Source organism: Equus asinus, chromosome 10 (assembly GCF_041296235.1).
Source record: "Equus asinus isolate D_3611 breed Donkey chromosome 10, EquAss-T2T_v2, whole genome shotgun sequence".
NCBI lineage: Eukaryota > Metazoa > Chordata > Mammalia > Perissodactyla > Equidae > Equus > Equus asinus.
In genome coordinates, this window is record NC_091799.1 from 45,489,289 (window position 1) to 45,511,121 (window position 21,833).

The following is a 21,833-nucleotide window of genomic DNA, read 5'->3' on the forward strand; positions in this document are numbered from 1 at the left end:
ATAGTTGTATATCTTAGTTGCAGGTCCTTCTAGTTGTGGGATGTGGGATGCCACCTCAACGTGGCCTGACGAGCAGTGCCATGTCTGCACCCAGGATCCGAACCCTAGGCCGCCGCATTGGAGCGCGCGAACTTAACCACTCGGCCACAGAGCCGGCCCGTATTGTGGATTCTTAACTTTATTCTTACGTATTTCCCCTCCAATTCATTGCTAATATATAAATCCTATTTTCCCTCATTATATTTTCTCCTGGTTACTATTTGTATGAAAAACTTGATTTTTGCATGTTAATTTCATAACCAGCTTCTTTATTGAATTCTTTTTTTTTTTTTTTTTTGAGAAAGATTAGCCCTGAGCTAACTACTGCCAATCCTCCTCTTTTTGCTGAGGAAGACTAGGCCTGAGCTAACAGCTGTGCTCACCTTCCTCTACTTTATACGTGGGACGCCTATCACAGCATGGCTTTTGCCAAGCGGTGCCATGTCCACACCCTGGATCCGAACCAGCGAAATCCAGGCCGTGGAGAAGTGGAAGGTGTGCACTTAACCACTGCACCACCGGGCTGGCCCCCAAGTTGTATTTTTTCTTGAATTGCCTTTCAATTGATTTTCCTGTTTTGTCCAGGTATAAAATTAACGGTATATGTTATCAATAATAATAAAATTATTCCCTTCTGTCTTCTATTTTCACTATTTTCTTTCTGTTCTCTGATTCAATGGCTGCTATCATAATGGGGTGATCTCACTCTTCATTCGCGCAGTGCAGACGTTTTTGTTAGAGACATAGATTTAATTTTGTTAAAGAACACACACTTTCCTATTTTATTAGAAGTTTTATAGAACCCAGAAATTGATTTTTAACTTTTCAAATAACTTTGAGGAATCTATTGAAATGATCACGTTTTTCCTCCCTTGACCTATGAATGTGGTGAATTATTCCAGTAGATATTCTTAAATTGCTTCACTTTTACATTTTTGAAATAAATCCACCTGGATATGGTTTGTTATTCTTTTAATGTGTTGCTGAATTCTATTATATACACATATACACAGACACACACACACATTCACATGAGCGAGGTGGAGCTCTGGTTTTCTCCATTGTACCTTCTCTGTCCTGTTTCTCATGTTTCGCCATCAATGTTATGCTGGATTGGTTGAAGAAATTTGGAATATATCTTTCTCACTGTATGCTCTGAAATAACTTAGTGTTAAAGGCTTTCGTTCCCCGAATACTTAATAACATTCATCTCTCTGGGCCTGGAACATCTTAAGATGGTAACTGGAAATTTCTCAATTTCTTCTTAGGTAATCGGTGTTTTTAGGTGGTCTATCTCTTTAGTGGTTAATTGGGTAATTTATTTTTTCTTAGAAAATAATTTTTTCCCTAAATTCTCAATTATTTTCTGAGAGTGGAAAAAACTATTGTTATAGAATTTCTCATTTTCTTGGCAACAGCGGTATGCATCATTTTTGAGTTGGGTGGTGCCTCTGGATTGGGGAAACCCTAGGGGATGGAGAGGAAGGGCAGGCTGAGCAGGTGGAGCCCTCCCCGCTCCAATCTCTCCCACCTCCATTCCGCCCCGGCCGCTGCCCCTCGTCCACGGAAGCAGACCCACTTTACATTTGGAGTTTCAGCTTAAAGATTTCACTGGGAATTCGGTCACTAGAATAAAAGCCTGAAAAATCACTGATCTAGAACTATGAAGTTGAAATAATATATTTCAAATATATTTGAAATAATATATACATATAACAACATGAGATTATGCCTGGCCCCCAAAGGAGTTTATCCATTCTGATCATTTTCATTTGGGGGATTTTAGGAATGGGTTCCTATATGATATAGCGCCATAGCAATAATTGTTCAGAAAGACTGATGACCTAGGTCAATGAGAAAGTTCCCATCTTGTCTCTTCTTGCTGTTAATGCATCTTGTTCTTTTTGAAAGCATGGGGCAGGAGAAGGGTGACTGACTTTGAAAGGCAAGGAATGTGAAGTTGGAGGGTGGGAGCAGAGGTAGCCACTGTTCCTAGAGAAAACAAATCATGCAATTTCTAACTTAACAGTTACCTCAGGATCATGTAATTTGTAATAGAAAAGGACATGGCTGCCATTACTCAGGGGGAAAGGAAGTGAGTAGAGGACAGCTAACACGAATGGGGCCTTTTTCAACTGTTTCTCTGCACCAGACTGATGTCAGGCACCCTGGGGAAATACAATTAGCTTAGCAGTGTCATCATTATTCCCAAGGTATTTTCAGAAATATCACATTCTTCCTATTGCTGGAATAGACTAGATGATGCTCTCGACATAGTTTAGTACCTGCCAGCTGGGTAATGCTGGGCGCTCTGGGCACAGGACGAAGGACTGGGGCTGTCTAGGCTGGAGGGAAACAGACTCAGGGACCAGAAGAATTATCGTCACATGTCAGAAGGAGACAGATTAGACACATTTCATGTAAAGGCATGAAGCTGGATCAGGACTGGGAGCAGCTCCTGGAGAGGATATTTTAGCACAAGGCAAGGAAGAATTCGCTAGTAGGGCTGAATGCGACAGCTCAAATCTAGAAGTACTGAATTCTTTGTCACTGGAGGTGTCCAAGCAGATGCTGGCGACCGGGGCCAGGGGCCGTGGAGAGGAACTCCATGCACCATGTAGGTAGGATTGAACGAGCAGACCTCTGAAGCCTTCGTCAGAAACGATGCTCCTGCATGGCTGGGCAAGTGTCTGAAGTTCGCTTGAGTGGCCGCTAGATGTCACTCTTGTGTATCTGCAATAGCAAGATTCTTTCTCTACCAGTGCAAAGTGGAACTCGGGAACATGACTAAGCAAAGACAGTGGAATTTTAATAACTAAATGTGCGTCCTTAGCTTATGCATTTTTAATAAGTGTAAGAAAACTTAAATATCGCTTGAAGCAAAAATTTCCAACATCTATTCTCAAAATTGGATTCACTTTCTAAATTCTCTTTTTAAATGTCTTCCAATGTTCTCAAAATTTAATATAAGTTGCCATAAAACTGCTTCTATCCATCCACTTCCATCTCTGAATCGTTCACCTGTCTTCTGTTTCTGTTGTTCTAGGGAGGAACTATGTCTTGCTCTTTTCTAGATGGCACATAGCACCGTGCAGCCTTCATAATACTACTGCTAATAATTACCGTTTACAAAGCACTCATTTCTAGTATCTTATCTAATCCAAGTAAGATCGAGTGGTTAGGTTTTAAAATATGAAGAAACAGCTGAGAGGAGCTGAGCAACCTGCCAAGGTCGGGCTTGCTTCGAACATGCTTCCCAGTTCTCATTGTGCTGAACAATGGGGGTTCAGGAAACGCTGCAGACTTTCCATCTCTGGGACGTTCACAGTGTGTTCTACCATAGTGCAGGCTCTGAGAGTTCTGGAGCAGAGAAACCTGTCACACTGCAGCCCCAAAGTCTCCAAAGGTGTTTACCCTTCCTTCCTCCCTTCCTCCCTACTTCCTCTCTCCTTCCTTCCTTCTCTCCCTCCTTTCTTCCTCCCTCCCTTCTTTCCTTCCTCCTTCCCTTCCTTTCTTTCTTACCGTCTATATACCTACCTACCTACCTACATATCATCTAGTTTTTTCAAAATGTGAATTATCTATCAGAATACTAGTTTTTTTTATTGTGAATTGCTATAAGTGAAAAATATCAAATTCAAGCTCTGTACACTTTCTTGAATTTAATTTACTAGCAGTGTTTCATAATGTGCAGTGCATCAAGAAAAATCCCCTCAGTTTTCTCAGAGCTAGAAAGAAATTCAGTTTATCAAAATAGATTATTCCCACCCAAAAGCTCTCTATGTGAACTCGTCTTTGTCTCTTCTTAGCACTTCAGGCAAACTGAATCTAGTAGACGAAAGCCCCAAGTGAAAGTTCCACTTCCTCCTTGTACCTCTTACTCTCCTGGTGAATGCAGGAGGGGCGGCAACGTGGCTGGGAGAGCCATCCCCTCCCCTGGACTAACTCCGCAGCTTAGACACTAAGGGCCATCTGGCTTGCTCTAATGTGCCGTCTCCTTGGTTTAGCATGTGTTCAGGACGCCTTCATACGTTCAATTAGAGTATTTATGGCCTGGCATCTGTTGAAGCTCTTAGACATATAGCCAAAACTCAGGAGATACACTCTGAAAAGTTAAACATTCCCTGAAAAGGGACTTACGGGCGAGAGACCATTCCAGTTATCTTGACTTGGCTTTTGAATGGCAGCCATGACTGGAAGTCCTATGTTACACGTCAATGAGAACCACAGACGACCCCCTACATCACTGGCTGAAGTATTTCTGAGCCACCAGGTTCCTCACAGTGGCCTTCACGTCCTTGTCCTCAGGGTATAGATGACGGGATTGAGCATGGGGGCCAGCACTCCATAGACGAGGGGGATGAGCTCATCGGAGAGGTCCTCTTTGTCTGCCCTCACAAGGCCCTTAGACTTGGGCTTCCCGTACATGAAGAGGTTGGTCCCACAGAAGACAACCATGACTGTGAAGTGGGCACAGCAGGTGGAGGTCTTTTGCCTCCCCTCAGCTGAGGAGAACCGCAGGATGGTAGCAATGATGAATACATGAGAGACAAAAATGAACAGGACTGGGACCCCCAGGAAGATCACATTTGCTACCCCCATGCTGATCACTTTGATGGAGTTGTCATCACAGGCCAACTTCAGGATAGCCAGGATCTCACAAGTGAAGTGGTCGATGACATTGTTCCCACAGAAGGCCAGCTGAGTTGTCAAGGATGTGTGTACCACAGAAGCAGCAACATCGATAGCCCAGGAGCTGGCAGCCATGGGCACGTACGCAGCAATCAAATGCCATCAAGCCCAGCAGCACACACTCTGTGGCTCCCCTGGCAAGGGAGAGAAACATCTGCATGGCACAGCCTAAGAGGGAGATGGTTGCCTAGGGGAGTCAGGAGGCCAACCAGGACCAGACGGGTGCAAGAGGTGGTGTAGCAGATGCCCAGGAAGGAGAGGCTCCCCAGGAAGAAGTACATGGGCGTGTGCAGGTGGGAGTCAGGGGTGGTCACCAGCATGAGGACCCCGTTGCCCAGCAGGACCACCAGGTACATCAGCAGGATGATCACAGAGAACATTTTCTCCAGCGTTGGGTGGGCTGAGAGGCCCAGAAGAATGAACCCCACCACCAGGGAGGTCCAGCTGGCTTCTTCCATGTGATATCCCCTCTGTCATCAGCAAAGTACAAAAGCAGAACGTCAGGTTTTCCTGAGAGGAGTCCCAGGCATCCAGTATGTGGTCAAGTCCGTGCTGCATAACAACAGAGCATATGCGCGTAAGAGAAAAATAACCGAGGGAGGCAACAGGGGAGTCCTCAGCTCCTAGATGGGAGGAGGTCAGAGCTGGAACAGAGCTTACAAGGGAGTGGCACTGGGTGAGGACCTCAAATATTCCACCCATGTGCGAGGAATTCTCCAACGCTGCTGCATCCTCTCGTGGCCCATAAAAGCAACTGAGGCCTAGGGAGGGGAAGTGGCCCATCTGAGCCTTCTGAGCCAGCCAGTGCCAGAGAGAGGACTTGAACCCAGCAGAGCTAATCTCCAGTCAGGAAGGGCTTTCCCTCTGCATTATGATGAATGGCTGGACGATGCTGTGAATTCTTTCTCTTTAATGTAAATGGATAGAAATTTCATTTAATCTTCCTTAGATTCTCAGGAAAACCCCCAAACTTAGAACTATCAAATTTTCAAGCCTCTTTAAACTTTGATTACATTTGGAAGGAGCTTGTATAAAAGTGTTAATCCACATCCAGACAGACACGCCTGGGTGAAGGCTCAGCCATCAGGAGGATTAGTGCTTCAGACTGTCCGCCATCCGCGACACAGACCTGACTGTCGTCTGCCTTGGGATTTGCTTATTTTAGATACGGATTGATGGCAATACATGGGGTGGTTCCCACAAGGGGAAGAACTTTATGAAGTCAACACTTCATGAAGTGGCTGAGCCCACACGATGGCATGACAACTGGGCAGCTCAATGACCAGTCAGCTCAGTTATTAATAACCACACTGCCTACACTTGTCAGATACTAGGGTTTAGGACAGTGACTTCTAATCCCATTCCATTAGCATACTGGTGAAATTCTTAGCCAGGGGTGACCAAGGAATGTTCTTCCTCTGTCCTTTTATGTTTTTATTATATTCTCGTGTAATATTCTGGCTCTCTGACGCCATTCTTGTGTTCCACACAGGCAGCTAGCTTATAGGAAGGCCCGTATGCCCTTGTGTGGAGGATTTCTGGTCTCCTAGCTGCAATTGCCCAGACTCTAAACTCACAAACCTCACTGATGGTATTTCTATAGCTCCTTCTTAACTGCAATGGTGTATATGTGTAGGAGTGGGTGGACGATGGGAGATGAGTGGTTAGTGTTAATGAGCATCTACTCTGTGCCACAGTCTTTGGAACACACTATGGATAAGATATTGTCACTCAAGTTTTATAGATGAAGCAACCAAAGCTCAGAGACGCTCAAGATTTTGCTACGTGGGGTTGAATGCAGAGCTGGGGTTGGGTCGCAGGCCCCAACTCGGAGTTCCTTCCACCAGGCAGCTGTCTCACTCTCTTGGTGCAGAGTTTTGAAAGAGTCCATCTCTCCAAACCCACTCTCCGTATCCTCTGATGGCTCGTTGTCCAGCACGCTCCCTTCTCAGTCAGAGAGTTTACGTCAGACATGTCGTCAGGCAGCGCAGCTCCCACCTGAATTGAACCCAGGGTTTCTCAACCTCGGCACCACTCACATTTTGAGCTGGAGAATCCTTTGTTGGAGGGGGCTGTCCTGTGCACTGCAGGATGTTTAACAGCATCCCTGGCCTCTGCCCACCAGTTGCCAGTATCATCTGCTCCCTGAGTCGTGACAACTGAAAACGTCTCCTGACATTGCCAAATGTTTCCGGAGGAGAGGGAAGTGCAGGACTGTGGCCAGCAGAGAACTAATCCTGGAGAGGTCTCCTTGTCTGCAGTCAGAGGCCTCACCGTACTCCCTGCGAAGCCTCCGGCCTTTCCCCCAGCCCGCGGCGCATGGGGGACGTTTGCTCAGTGCAGGCCCCGCTGGGCGCCCAACTTGCCTCACCTTCCTCCCACTGGCTCTCCCAGCCCCTCCAGAAACTCAGAAGTCAACACTACAGTCAGTGTCACAAACAAGATTCAACAGTGACAAGGACAGGCTGTGGCCACAGAGCCCGAGCAAAGTAGCTTCTGTTAGAGCAGCCATCCTGTCCACTCCTGTCAGACAAATCTTTGCCCACAGAAGCTCCTGCCCACAAACAATGCGTGTGGGCCTGAGTGATGCCCAGGACTTGACCTGTGTGAGAGCTGCATCCACGCAGGTCTTCGTGCCTGTTGTGCAAAAGTTGCCGAATGAAAGCTGATTCAATTGGAATGAAGTGAACAGCTAGGAAGACCTTGCACACTGAGACCAGAGCTGTGGGGCCTGCCCCACCCGTGACATGGATATTCTGTTTAGCTTGAGCAAGTCCCTTCTCCTCCCAAGGCCTCAGCTTCCCCACATGCATCATGAGAAGGCTGAATCAGGGGCTTCCCAGGGCCTCCCAGCTCTGTCGTGGACTGCCCGGTGCTGTGCTGGGCAGGAAGGGAGCGGTCCTTGGTGAAGGCGGCTGCCCACTCCTTTGTGGGGGCGGGTGTGTGTTAAGGGGAGATCTGAGTGCTTGGTTTCCCATCAAGAAATGGTCAGTAGGAAACAGAGCTGTGTCAGGCTCTGGAGGGACTGGGGATGGAGGCAAACAAAGAGCTCTGACACCCACAGCCCGATGAGAGAAGGGCGGGGAGGCTGGTGGGGAGAGTGAGGAGGAAGGAAGCTTTGACCTCTGCGGCTGCATCCTGCAGGTGTGGTCCCTCCACATGTCCCAGGGACCTGGTCTTGCTGTGGTCTCGTCCCCACATCCCTACCTGTCCCGGGAGCCAGCAGGAAACAGAGAAATGGGAGGCAGTGCAGTGTGGCCAAAAGAGCCGCATAGCCTCTCATACAGACTTTCTGGAGAGCCTTGGCCTAGAAAAAGGAGAAACCTGAAAAACCTGCATACCCGTCGCCTCAGCAAGCCCACCTCCGGGAAATAAGCCCGGAGAACCAATGAGAGCGGAGGGCCAACATCTCTCAACAAAGGCGTCCGTCACAGCAATATTTGTGAGTCAAGGTAGGGAACAAGATACCCGTCCACCAACAGACGCCTAAGGAAATTATGCCATTTCATGTAAGGGAATATTAGGCAGACGTTAAAGTCAAGTTTCTATTTTTACACTGTAATATTATTACATTACAATGATAAATTAATAGAGAATACAAAATTGTATATACTGTTATGATCTCAATCAGGTAAATGACGTGTGGATAAAAGTGACTGGAGAAACTATAGCAAGATCAATAGGGAAGGGCTCCTCTTTGAACCTCTTCAGCATCACCAAATTTTCTATTCATACAGTGGGCGCAAGTTAATCTGCATTCAGGGGAAGAATCTCAGCATTATAAAAGGAAAGTGAGGAAAAAGGAAAGAAGTAGCCACAGACTGGGAGTCAGTTGAACACGGTTTGGGTCTCTGCTCGCCTGTCCGCTCACCCTCTGACTCCGAGGAGGGCCCTTTCCTCTGAGGGTCTCTGCAGGGTGGGGTGGGAATCCTGCCCACCTCCCTCCCAGCTCCGGCTTCATAAGAGGATGGAGTGGCAAGGGCAGGGCAGGGGCTGGGCAGTGGTGAGACCAGAGAGCACGAAGGACTGCCTGGCCTTCCTCTCGGCAGCTCCTCCCTGCTCCAGCGCCGGCTGCGGGAAGGATTCCTGGGGCAGAAGTGGGGCGAGGAGGACAGTCCGTCTTCGGGAACGCCCTGCAGAGGGCATGGCCGCCACCTCTGTCCTCGCCGCAGCCCAGCTCTTGCGCCTGCATCCTTCTTGTGGCCACTCCTCTGAGTCTCCCGATCCCAGATTCTCAACTCCTCACAGCGCCCCGGGCCAGACCCTGGATGCCAGAGAAGGACCCCAGACCCTCCCCTGTCCGACGTCCTTTACTCTGAGACCCTCCTTCTTCCTTTTCCTCCCAGCGCCTTGTGGGAACTTGAGCCTCTGGTGGGTGTTTCTTTCCCTCCTTCCTCCCAGCTGTGCAGGCCGACTGGGCCTCAGCTGCAGACTCTTCATGTAGAGGACATGTCATCGTGGTCTGAGGCCCAGAAGTCCCAAGGGTACACGTTCCCCAGCAGTGAAGGAAGACCTCAAGCAGCAGCCGTGGGTGCCAACAGGAATCCTGCTAATTCCAGAAGCAATTTAAAGTCTGGAACGTCAAGTGTGCACAGGGTGCAGGCCCTCAGCATACCTGGGGGGTCCAGGGACCACACCTCCCGTCCCAGTCAGAGGCAGTGACTGGGACGCGGCCAACTGGATGTGGAGAGGAGGGCGCAGCAGAGGCCGGCTTCCTCCTGAGCTTTCTCCAGGTCTCAGAGAAGCCAGCACTCGCATCAGGGACAGAGCAAACGCCCCCAAGTTGAAGTCCTAGACATTCAGAATGTGGGGGCGGGGAGTGCTAGGACAGATGCTTAACAAAAACCAGCCCCAGAATTAGCTACATTCATTGAGCTGGCCCCATGTGCCAGCCACTGTGACAAACACTTTACACACATTATATAAATTCCATAAAATCCAGTGATACGTGTGTAGTGAGTATCTCCTTCTAGTCTTCCCTGGAGACTGTATTATTATCCCCATTTTTTTATCTGAAGGAACAGACTTTTAAAAGTTAAGCAATTCACCAAAGACCACATGTCTTGCGAATGGCAGAGCTGGGATTTCAATGTCAATACATCTCAGTCTCTTTATCATTGATAGCAGCAGCATCATCATCACCATTAACCATTAGTCATCATGATTAGTGAGTATCACTTGTACTTGAAATAGAATTTAAAAGATATAGAAGAATATATAATAAAAATTCAGTCTTTGTCTCCAGTCACCCAGTAATTCTCCCTCAAGGCAATTTCTTGTATTTTTTTTAGAGGTATTCTATGCATATACTAATAAGTATTTTGAAGACAAATTTAGCACAAATACACTGTCTTACTATCTTGATTTGTCACTTAACAATATACCTTGGAGAGTTTTCCTGAAAAAAAAACATACATAGGGCTCCCGCATTCTTTTAATTGGCTGCATTTATTCATTGTAAGGATGTACCATGATTTAATTAGCCAGTTGCATGTTGATGGACATTTAGATTTTCAAATCTTATGCTATAGTCAGCGCTAAAATAAATACCCTTGCATATTTATAATTGAGCACATGTGGTCAAATATATCTGTTTTATGTAATTTGTAATTTTGATAGATATTGCCAGGTTTACACATTCCTGTCATCAGTGTGTGAGGATGTCTGTTTCCCACACTCTGCCAACATCGCATCTTGCTCTGGACTTTCTGGTCTTTGTCAATCTGACAGGTGAGAAGTGACATTGCATTGTTGTATTTTAAACTTTTGGTTTCTGAAAATAATTTAAAATGTGAAACACAGATTTGCATATAGAAGTATGTAAAATACATATTTTAAATTTAAAGAACAATAAAGGAATCATCACCTAATTTAAGAAATACAGCATTGCCAGTGTGTTAGAAGCTTCCTGGCTATCCCTTCCCCCTCCTGGTCCTCTCTCCTCCCAGAGATAACCCCACTCCTGATTTAAGTTATAATCATTTCCTTGCTTTTCTTGAATTTTATCACCTATGATGCATCCCTAACAGCACAGTTTAGATTTCCCTCTTTGTAAACTCTGTATGAATTGAACCATTTGGAGCTGTTCTTTGTGACCTGTTTCTTTATTCAATCCTGTTTGTGAGATTCGTTCACGTTGATGACTGTAACTGAGTTCATTGATTCCACTATATGAATGCAGCACAGTTTATTCACACATTCTACTTTGATGAATGATTGGGTTGCTTCCCGACTGAGTGCTGTTATAAATATTTTATACATTTCTCCTGATACATATGTGTATTCCCAATTGTCCTAGTTGTGTTTACAACTCATCCTTTCTCCATGATCTGCATTACGATCTCTGTCATATATGAAATCTCCAGACCTGAATGGGTCTGGTTCTGAGATCTCTATTCTTCTCTGTTGGTTTGTCTATTCCTGTGTCAATGCCACACTGCCTTAATTGATGTTGCTTTATAGTATGTTCTGATTTCTTATAGGGTAAATCCCTTTTTCCCCACCCAATACTTCTTCAAATGTGTCATGGCTGTTCTTGATCCTTTGTTCTTCCATATAAGTTATGGAACCAGCTTCTTAAATGCTACAATAATTCTTTTTGGGATTTAACAATTGGGATTACAATGAATCTCTAGATCAATTTGAGGAGGACTAATATTGAGTTCTCCAACCGATGAATGGGAAATATTTCTTTTCATTTTAATAGTATTAAAAATATTTTAGAATTTATAATTTTTATCCATAAAGATCTTGGAGCTCTTTTGCCAGATTTACCCCGTATGGTAAATTTTTTTTTTATTGAGGTCATACTGGCTTATAACATTGTGTAAATTTCAGGTGTGTATTATTATATGTCAGTTTCTGTATAGACTGCATTGTTTTCATCCGTTACCATACATGAGTGACCCTTTATTCCTTTTGCTCTTCCCCCATCCCACCCCCTCTGGTAACCACCAATCTGTTCTCCTTATCCATGTGCACATGCTATGACATGGATGAACCTTGAAAGCATTATGCTAAGTGAAGGAAGCCAGATAAAAGGACACATCTTATATGATTTCATTTATATGAAATGCCTACAACGGTCTAATCCAGAGAGATGGAGAGCAGATTAGTGGCTACGTAAGGCTGGGAAGATGAGGGGGTTAGAGGGTGACAGCAAAGGGGTACAAGATTTCTTTTATGGGGTAAAGAAAATGTTCTAAAATTGATTGTGGTAATGACTATACAACTGGGTGAATATACTAAAAGCCACTGAATTGTACACTTTAAGTGGGTGAATTCTATGGCATGTGAATTATCTCAATAAAGCTTTTGAAAATATGTCATCATTCCATCGTGGTATTTAACATTTCTGAACAACCCAACTTGGATCAAAATACTCCGTTTTTTAATACCAGACTTGAAACACTGCATTGATAAGACAGAAAACTACAAGAAACTCTTCTATGCATGTTGCTGTCTTGGTGAAAGGAGGCTTCACTGATGCTTCACTGACACGGTTACACTCATGTGGCTTCCTGGGGCAGGGCATCCAGGAAGATGTGGGATGGGTAAAGGTCACTGTGTGTGTGTGTAAAGTGCTTGACGCCTCACTGACACGGTTACACTCATGTGGCATCCTGGGGCAGTGCATCCAGGAAGATTTGGGATGGGTAAACATTACTGTGTGTGTGTGTAAAGTGCTTGCAAGGTAATTTTCAAAGGGTAGGTGGGGAAAGAGAACTAGAATGAAATCTCTAGACATAATCTCAGGTAGATCAATTCTAGGAAAAAACGTGAGGATCTGGAAACTGATTCCCTTAAAGCCATGCACGTCTGAACTTCCCGTGGAAGGCCTTCAGGCACCCAGTTTGCAGATCTGAGCTGTAGTTCAAAAGCCTCGTCTTTCAAGACCATAATCTCTGCTATGAATTGACAAAGCTTCCCTAGCAGCAAATGCCAAGAATTTGACTCTGATTCCTACACTGAGCTGTGCCGGCCTCCTCCAGCAATGAGCCCTGAATGCTTCAGCCTCATGGTCTAATTTTCATGTGGGAAGAGCTCAGGAAGGAAGAAGGGAGGCCCACGTTGGTTAATATATCAAATTATAATCCCTCTATGCTAATGATCTCCTTCTACCAAGTGCCCTAGCGATTCTGCTGAGGGGGGAGTGGTCAATACTGCCCAGTACTGCAAGGAAAAGAAGAATGCGGAGCAAAGGACAAAGAGGACAGTGTCGTCAGGAGACACTTGGGTGGCATGGTGGAAACAGAAGCCAGGCTGAGTGGGTTACAGACTGATCTGGAACCCGAGAGCACAGACAACATTCAGGAGGCTCAACTGAGGAAAGAGATGGGCAGACAGCAAGAGGCAGACCTCAGAGCTGAGGAGGGTTTGCTTTCAGGATAGGGCAAACTTGAGAATATGTGTGGGATGAAGAGAAGAATTGGGAAGGGGATGTGGAGAGAGAGGGAACCGAGGAGCCTGAGAAGTTGTGAAGGGACAGAGTGAAGACACAGGGGAGGCACGAGCTTTGAATCGCGGAAGGACGCCTCTTCCTCCGAGGTGCTCAACAGCAGGAGCTCTGGAGAGAGTTTTGGTGGACACGGGACTGTTTATGGAGCTCAGATCATCTGACTCTATTTCTCTCGAGCTCTGGTGCCAGAATGAGAGGTAGGTGGCCAAGAAAGAAGACAGGGGAAGGGCGGGGCCCCAGGACCCCAGAGAGGGCTGGAGAATCAGCTGTGGGGAGTGGGCCTCTGGAGTCAGTGAGAGGTGACTCAGTAGTCAGCTAAGCCTGGTGGGGTGCGGAAGGGGCAGCTGGGCTTAGCTGCATGGATCTGTAAGACCCTGCTCTTCCAGCTGGTGGATGGCAGAGAGGTGAGCAGAGGAGGGGGCTGCCCAGGGTTGGAGAAGTGAGAAATGTGGGAAAGTTCCAGGGTAGAGAGGGTCAGCTGTGAAGTCCAAGGTCCTGGCCTGGAAGGAGGAAAGGCAGGCCTGGGCAGAGGGTAGGCTTTGAAGAGAGAGGCCAGCCAACAGAGAGGTCAAGAAGACGATTCTGAGCAGGTGGAGGAGGGCGGAGTGGGAAAAGGAAGGAGATGGAGCAGATCTGAACCATCAGGATACATAAAGTATTCAGCATTGTCTGATAAGAGCCACTAGCCTCCTGGGGCACTGTGCCTGTGGCTAGTCCAAACTGAGCTGTGCTCTAAGTGTATAATACACACTGGATTCTGAAGACTTAGCATGCAAAAAAGAATGTTAAATATAGCATTAATAAATGTTTACATTGAATACTCATTTAAATGATAATATTTAGAAAATATTGGATTAAATACAATATATTATTAAAATTACCTGCTTCCTTACACCTTTTTAACATGACTACTAGATATATTTAAATTACTCACGTGGTTTGCATAATATTCTCTTTGCAAAGCACTGGCATAGATACTCCCTCCCAGGGACATGGATTGTCTCTATCATGCCTGTGGCCCCAGCACCTGGAACAGGGACCTGCACAGAGAGGCCTCAATGATGGAGTGTGTGTGAAGTGAGCAGTGGAGGAGAAAGTAAATTCATGGATGAATGAGAGACGGAATGAATGAGGATTCTACAGCTGTTGCAGGACACGGTCAGTTCCTTCTAAATTGCTGAGGATTATGTCTGAGTACACACATGACAGTAAGGGAAACAGAGGGAGTTAGAACTGAGGAAAGCTCACTGAGGCTTTGAGGGAGGGCGTCTCAAAGAGCATTTGATGGGACCTCACTTAATCTAAGGGCCCAAGAACCTGGTCCTTTCCCTCGCCTCTCTTTTTTTTCCTTCTGAAAAAGTACTCCTGGAGCCCTTTAATACATGTCAGGGACTGTCCTTGGCATTTTGCATGTATTAACTCATTTAAACTTCATGTCACCCTGTGAGGTAGGCACTCTTATTGTCCCCCTTTGAGAGATAAGTAAACAAAGGCAGAGATGGTCAGTAACTCACCCAGGATGACCCAGTAATTGTGGAACTGGTATTCGGCAAGGCCATCTGTCCCCAGCATCCAACCGCTAACTACTACACCACCCTGTCTCTCTTATCCTGTCATCTCGCCTCATCCCCAAGCTGCTCTCCAATACAGACACAGGTTTCTTTTCTCTCCCTTGATGACCTCTCGATCACCTCCAGTCCCTCAGACTCATATTCCTGGAGAAAGTTCTCCATGAAACTTGCTCTCCGGAAACAACTGTTAAGTAACCCCCCAAGTGCCCCACAAATACACCACAGCTGCATGGTCGAATACAACAGCAAAGTGACCCTGCCTCCCCCATTCCCTCTGCCTCATCCCCAAGCCTGGCCCACACCACCTTCTCCCTTCCCAGCCAGGAGGCTCCTCTCCCAGACCTGGCCTTGGCCCACCTGCCTTCCCGGGCAGACTCGAGGGAAGTGAGTGTTGGAGGAGCCTGAGGCCTCACAGCTCTAAGCAACTGCTTCACCTGTCAGTCTAGCACATGCTGCCAAGTGACTACAGGGGACAGATCAGGGGGTTTCCAGACACCACCTTGGCCAGTGCCCGGGAGATGCCTCAGTCCCACCCACCAGGAACTCCATTCCACCTCAGCTTGGATCCCTCCAGTGAGAGCAGCCCTAGCCCAGGATCTCTACCTTCAGGGCCAAACACAGACAGGAACACTAAGAAGGAACCCACAGGCCATCTTCCTCTCCTTCTCTCTCTCATTAAATTGTGGATAATAATGCATCTAATTATTCTCCCAAAAAAGAAGTGGTTTAATTCCTTTGAAGAATCTTGCAAGGTAGCTTGGCTAGACAGCAGGCGGGACAGTCCAGTGCCTCTGGTGGGGGGGCCAGGGTCTTCCACTCGCCTGTCTTCGGGTCCAGCAAGTAGGCGTTTGGATTGATGGTGTAGTCCCTTTTCTGAACATCAGTGGCTGTGGTGACACCCCCACATACAAACACCCTGCCGTCTCCAATGGCGCATATAGCATGGGACACATCCAGGGGGCAGCTGTTGGGCAAGAGAGGCAGTAACGTGCTCATCTTGTTGGCCTTTGTCTTCTGCAGGTTGATTTCCATGCTCTGCTGGTGGCTGTGCACACAGAGGATGTTGTCCTGATTGAAAGAGAGCAGGGGCCGGTGGTTGAACTCAATGGGGAAGGTGATACTCTGGACAACCTCCTCAGTATTGGTGTCAAAGCAGTCCACCACCCCAACTCGGGAGACATAGCCCTTCACCAAGCACCGCCCAGTGACAATGTACAGGCTCTGGTCACCCTTGGTAACCACAGCTGTGGCATCCATAGGGATGCTCATCTTCCCTGCCGGGCACCAGGCCTCCTTGCGCTCATCATAACGATAGATGCTAGAGACATACTGCCTTGGGGCAATGCTCCCACCCACTGAGTACACTGTCCCCCTACAGGTCACCATGGTATGGAAGACAAGACCAAGTGGCAGGTCAGGCAACTTGGTCCAGGAATTGTCATTTATGTTATATCGCCAAGCCGTCTTCAGCCCTGTAATCTGCTCATTGGTGCCACCAGAGATGTAGATGTAGTGACCAGCAGAGGTGGCACTAAGTGCTGCTGCTCGATAGGGCATCTCTGAGAGCTTCAACCACAGGTTCTCCTGGATGACGTAGGCAAACACTCCATTGTTAAACTTGCCCTGGGCCTTTTGGCCACCAAGGATGACCACCGAATCAAGCAGGGCCCCTTTCCGCTGGTAGCTCAGCAGGCTGGATGGCCTCTCCTGCTGTCGTTCCACAAGGACACTCTCAATCAGGGATGTGTGGGCTGAGCTGTTCTTCATGCCCATCAACTTGTTGCTGGCAAACATCAGTGTCTTGTTGGAGACGGCATTGAGATTGATGTAAGAGAAGAACTTCTTGAAATACTTCTCCCGCTCCTCCTTCCGGAAGTACACCCAATCTATAAGTGCGCTGAGAGCCTGGTCCTCATTGAGCACATGCAAGTTTTCATCTTGAAGCAGGCGGCCAAAGACGACAGGTGGACAACACATGAAGCCCTCAGGCTGCACGGAGCCCTCAGGACTGGCCCAGTAGTGGAAGTTGTCGCAGATCCCAGAGTAGGCCAAGTCCGATACCTCTTGGAGCCCAAACAACTCAGCCAAGAGGAGGTAGCGCAAGCAGTTGGCATGGCGGATGGACTTAATCAGGTAGTCACTGCAGTGGATTTGAAGGTGTGGTATGTTGAAATACTGGGCCCCACGAAGGAGCTCCTCCACGTTCTGCTCCGAGATCACCACCTTGCCGCTGTAGAAGTAGTCCAGGAGCTGGTCCACCGTGGCCGGACTCAGGTAGCTGGGGTCAATGGTGATAAACAGCTCATCAGTGATCTTCACATCATTGCCAGAGATGATGTTCTTCACTACTGAAGAGACGGCAGCCAGCACAACACGATGTGCATAAAAGACATGGTGGTCCACAGTCAGGGCCATATCCCAAAACTCTTTGCGTTTCCTCTGTTCGTTCAGTTTCTGCAGCACGAAGCTGTTGTAGTTTTTCTCAGTGAATATCAATTTCATGGTACTTCTTGCCAGCTGTGGCAAAAGATCAGCGGCAGGCACTGCAAAACAGACTTTTTCAGGCCTTTAGGATTTAGACTGATGGTTGTTTGCAGAGCAGCTGACTGGGGAAGAGTGAACGGTGGGAGAGAGGATGATGTCATAGTTGACGTGGTCATCACAATGCAGGCCCTCCAGAGACCTTTCTCAGAGGGTCAGGGTCTTTCTCCCCTGTGATGGCTCCAACCTGCCAAGGCCAGATACCCTACTAGGACCTAGGACCTAGGACCTAGGGCACAGGGCCCAGAGCCCAGGAGAAAACTCAGACATGGGTGGCAACTCCCACCTGGGGCCTTCAAACCTCAGTTCAAGGCTGCTTCTGGAACATCAGAGCCAGGTTGGGCAGGGGGTTGGTGCAAGGAGGGATAAGGGGAGGCTGGGGGAAGGAAAGAGATTATTAGCAGAAGAATCCACCCATTGTACAGGAGGGAAACTGAGGCTGAGACAAGAGAAGGGACTTTCCCAAGATCACATAGCCAGTTGGAAGTAGAGCAGGGCCTGGAACCCAAGCCTTCTGGAACTTAGTACTCTTTCCACCCTTCCAGGAAGCTCCTCACTACTCAGCTTTCCCCAGTCTCTGATTCTCAGGCCTGGAAGTACCTTTCTCTGCCAACATTCTGGCCATCAGAGAAGAAAGGCTCTGTTCTTTGGCTTATGACCTTTGTGGCCACAGATACCACTCTTTTTTAAAATAGGGGAGAGGGGCCTGCCCAGTGGTACAGCAGTTAAATTTGTGCACTCTGCTTCAGTGGCCCAGGGTTTGCCGGTTTGGATGCCAGGCACAGCCATACGCACCACTTGGCAAGCCATGCTGTGGCAGGCGTCCCACATATAAAATAGAGGAAGATGGGCACGGATGTTAGCTCAGGGCCACTCTTCCTTAGCAAAAAGAGGAGCATGGGTGGCGGATGTCAGCTCATGGCTAATCTTCAAAAAAAAAAAAAAAAAAAATAGAGGCGAGGTAGAAGCCACTCCCTGGAGCAGGGATACCAGAGTTAGCATCCAGTGAGTGGCAATGGGAGGGCCTCTAAAGCCCTGATTACGTCAGTTCCTAGGCAAACCGGGACGTCCTCTGCATATTTCCAAGGCTCTAGTTGTCAAACACTGGGGGCTGCAGTGGGTCAGCTCTCCCCATCAAGTGTGGACTTGGACACGTCGCCCAGACTCTCTAAACCTCAGTTTCCTCAGGTGTGAGATAGCAATAACAGTACCTGCTTCATAGGTTGTTAAGAGTTTAAATGAGAAAACGACTAGAGAATGTTAGCACAGTGTTTGGTTCATAGCAAATGTTCAATAAACGCTACCTGCCATATTGTTGTTAGTGCCCTCAAGTGGATTCAGACTCCTAGCGACCCTGTGGACAGTAGAGCGGAACCCTGCCCGGTCTTTTGCATGATCCTCTCACCTTTTGGCGCTAAACCAGATAATCCTCCGCTGCTATTCATAAGGTCTTCATGGCCAACTTTTCTTGGCACTGGGTGGCCAGGTCCTTCTTTCTAATCTGTCTTAGTCTGGAAGCTCCACTAAAACCTGTCTACCATGGTGACCCTGCTGGTATTTGAAATCCTGGTGGCATAGCTTTCAGCATCACAGCCACAGGCAGCCACAGCAATATGACAACCAGATGGGTGTTGTGGTTCTCTTAAGTGGGAAAGGAACCCAGGGCAACAGGAGGTGATAGCACTGAACCTTAATGTTACTGCAGCAGGTTCGTTTCTGCCCACCGCTGGGAAAGCCAAATACTGAGACACCAACACTGCAACAGACGGTCTAATCACAAGGCAGCCAAGCGAGGAAGCGAGAGAATGAGTCTCAAATCCACTTCCCTGAAAATGGGGACTCAGGGATATTTATGGGTAGGGGGGCAAGATAGTCTGAAACGTGGAGATGGATGATTGGAGGTGAGGAGAGGTGAGGTAATTGATGATCTGCCAAGTGTAGTCAGACTTCATGCCTCTTCATAGGATGCACGTTCACAAAATGGCAACGTTAAGCACGATCTGAGGGTGTATTTTTTAGCCTTTCAACGTCAAAAGGTCACTTATTGGACATCTGCACAGATCCAGTTGATGAGCTGGTTTGTCTCAAGCGGCCTGAAGCAGACAAGGAGTTCTAATTCCTGAAAAACAGCTTGCACATCCATTACTATGGTGACCCAGGCTCCGGAGAGATGTTATTTATAGGAACGTAGTGGGAGTCAGACAGCATATTGTCTAACCAGCACAGTTAACAATCGGGTGGGTTAAACAGCTAAAAGCTATAATCAGTAATTGCAAAAAGGAAAAAACTCTTTTGGCTCCTAGCTACTTAATCAATGGCTAACTGTTTGCCAATTTCAATCCCCCCTATTCTTTGGTCATTATTCATTCTTGAGGCATTCGGGGCAATGACCCATCTAGCTACTTTCTGCTGAATTAGGGCATAGATCTGGGTTACAGGAGTGAAACTGTTTAGTATTCATTTGGAAATATCCCTTCATTCCTGGCTTTAGGTTGACATTTTGCATTATTAGAATTTTGCACCTTGCACAACAGTTTTGGAACAACATCTAAAGTACATTTTATAACCAAGTATCGGACCAGAAGGATAAGTAGTACAGACAACCCAAATTTTAACAGTCCCTGAAAAATAGACCTAATCCCAGTGAGGCCTCTAGTCTTTTCGTTTACTGGATATGCATCAGAGACCAGAGCAACACCCTATCCCCTGATGTTTCAGTTGTCATTGATGATGGCTAGCAGCATAGACTCTGCCTGGGGGTCATCACATTCCTGAGGAACTCAAAAGAACAAAGTTATCAACTTATAGCAACTGGAAGGGGCTATAGAAGCTCTGTAGAGAGCATGTCTGGGTTAGTTAATTAGAGGTCATTCAAAGTTACAATATGGTTTATTTTCTGCAATATGGCTTCCCTTATGTCAACTTTGTATTGAACCAGTATCATTAACCACTAAACCACTAGGCTGGCAGAATTGTTTTATGAGGTGTTATTTGGTTAACATGAACAGTATTGATTACTGTATTACTTTCTGCAATGGTTTTTCCACTATTTTCAGTTCAATTATAAAAAGAGTGCTCAAGAAGCCAAGATGGATGGTTTGATTCTCCTCAGGTTATTTATACTCTAGCTCAGTGGCTCTCAAAATATGTCCCTCTCCCCAGCTGGGAGATGAGCATCTCCCAGGAATTTGTTTAAAATGCAGAGTATCAGGCCCACCCTAGTGAGGTGAATCAGAAGCTCAGGAGGCGGGGCCCAGTAAACTCCCTTTTGGCCAGCCCTCCGCGTGAAGATTCTGCAGGCTAGAGTTGGAGAGCCACTGCTCCACTGGCTACTCAAAACTACCTCACCATCCCCTGTGCCCTTGCTGGAAATCTGCATTTTAACAAGAACCAAGTGATGTATAAGTAAAGCGTGAGAAGCGCTGGTCCACCTCAGAGCCATGAACCCAACCCCAGTCCATATAACCCCCACCACCTGCACACAGAGGATCTATGAGTGGCTTCTGGGGATGGGAAGGAGGAGGCCAGCAGAAAGAGTAGGAGTTTTTAATCTCTCTGAATTTGAACCTATCACTCCCAGGGGGAAAACATCAGCACTGCATGCCCTAGTTACGCAGAGCATGTTAGCAGTGTCATCCTTTCTTTGTGACAGACAGCACATAACTGCCATTAAACCACCCTGGAAATGTGTTGCTCTTAGGTGTCAATGTTATTTCGTAAGTTTTCATTTTTTTAAAAAATACCTGAATTTCAATTTTAACCCCAGGCATAATAAAATTACATAAGACTATCTAACCTTTGTTTGTATCACCAATATTGTAGTGGGAATCTTGATATCCAACCTCGAAACCTCAAATTCGTGTGCCCAGTGCACAGCAAACCAAACACTAAGGCATTGGTGCTTGGAAATGGAGAAAGATTTATTCAAATTGACCAAAATGAATAGGTGACAGCCTGGTTTCCTTCAAATCAAATCTGCCTCCCCAAGAACAGAAAGCAGGCGTGGCAGGGGTTAGGGGGAGTGGAGGTGGTGAACTAAGGGGCTTGCAGGAGGAGCTTCAGGGAAATGAAGGGGTCACCTCCGATAAACCCCTGAGCAACCTCCCCAAAGACATTCTCCTTCTTCTGCAAAACAAGCTCACAAATCCTCGAGACTCCTCAGTCACACCTCAAGTTAAACAGGAAAAACAGCAAATTGGTTTAATATGTACAGTACCCCTCAGGTACACGCCTTCAAATCTATCATGCTAAAACAAACCAAGGGGATATACCTTTTCTGTTCTAATAAGGGTACCTTCACCTTAACAAGCGCATCTACCCTCAACTTCCACACAGCTTGTGGGGAGGGGAAAACGTCCCCAGAATTCCACCTTTAACTTCCCGCAGCCTCCCTTGAGGGCTCAGAAATTTTCTTTGAAATCCTGCACCCCAAGGCCCCTGCCTCTACCTCTCGCTTTGCTCTTCTCTCATTTTCCTCCACTGAGTCTCAGGTCTGTCGACTACGAGCATGTTGACCTTCCCAGGAAGTCTGC

At 47.0% G+C, this 21,833-nt stretch overlaps 1 protein-coding gene and 1 pseudogene across 1 annotated transcript; both read right to left on the reverse strand.

Moving 5' to 3' along the window:
- Positions 1-227: 227 nt before the first annotated feature.
- Positions 228-5,197, reverse strand: LOC139046369 (olfactory receptor 2S2-like; annotated as a pseudogene).
- Positions 5,198-15,477: 10,280 nt separating this feature from the next.
- Positions 15,478-17,279, reverse strand: LOC106846506 (calicin-like). Its single transcript, XM_044779187.2, has one exon. It carries the CDS (start codon positions 17,260-17,262, stop codon positions 15,487-15,489), a length of 1,776 nt encoding a protein of 591 aa, XP_044635122.1. The 5' UTR covers positions 17,263-17,279; the 3' UTR covers positions 15,478-15,486.
- Positions 17,280-21,833: the final 4,554 nt, after the last annotated feature.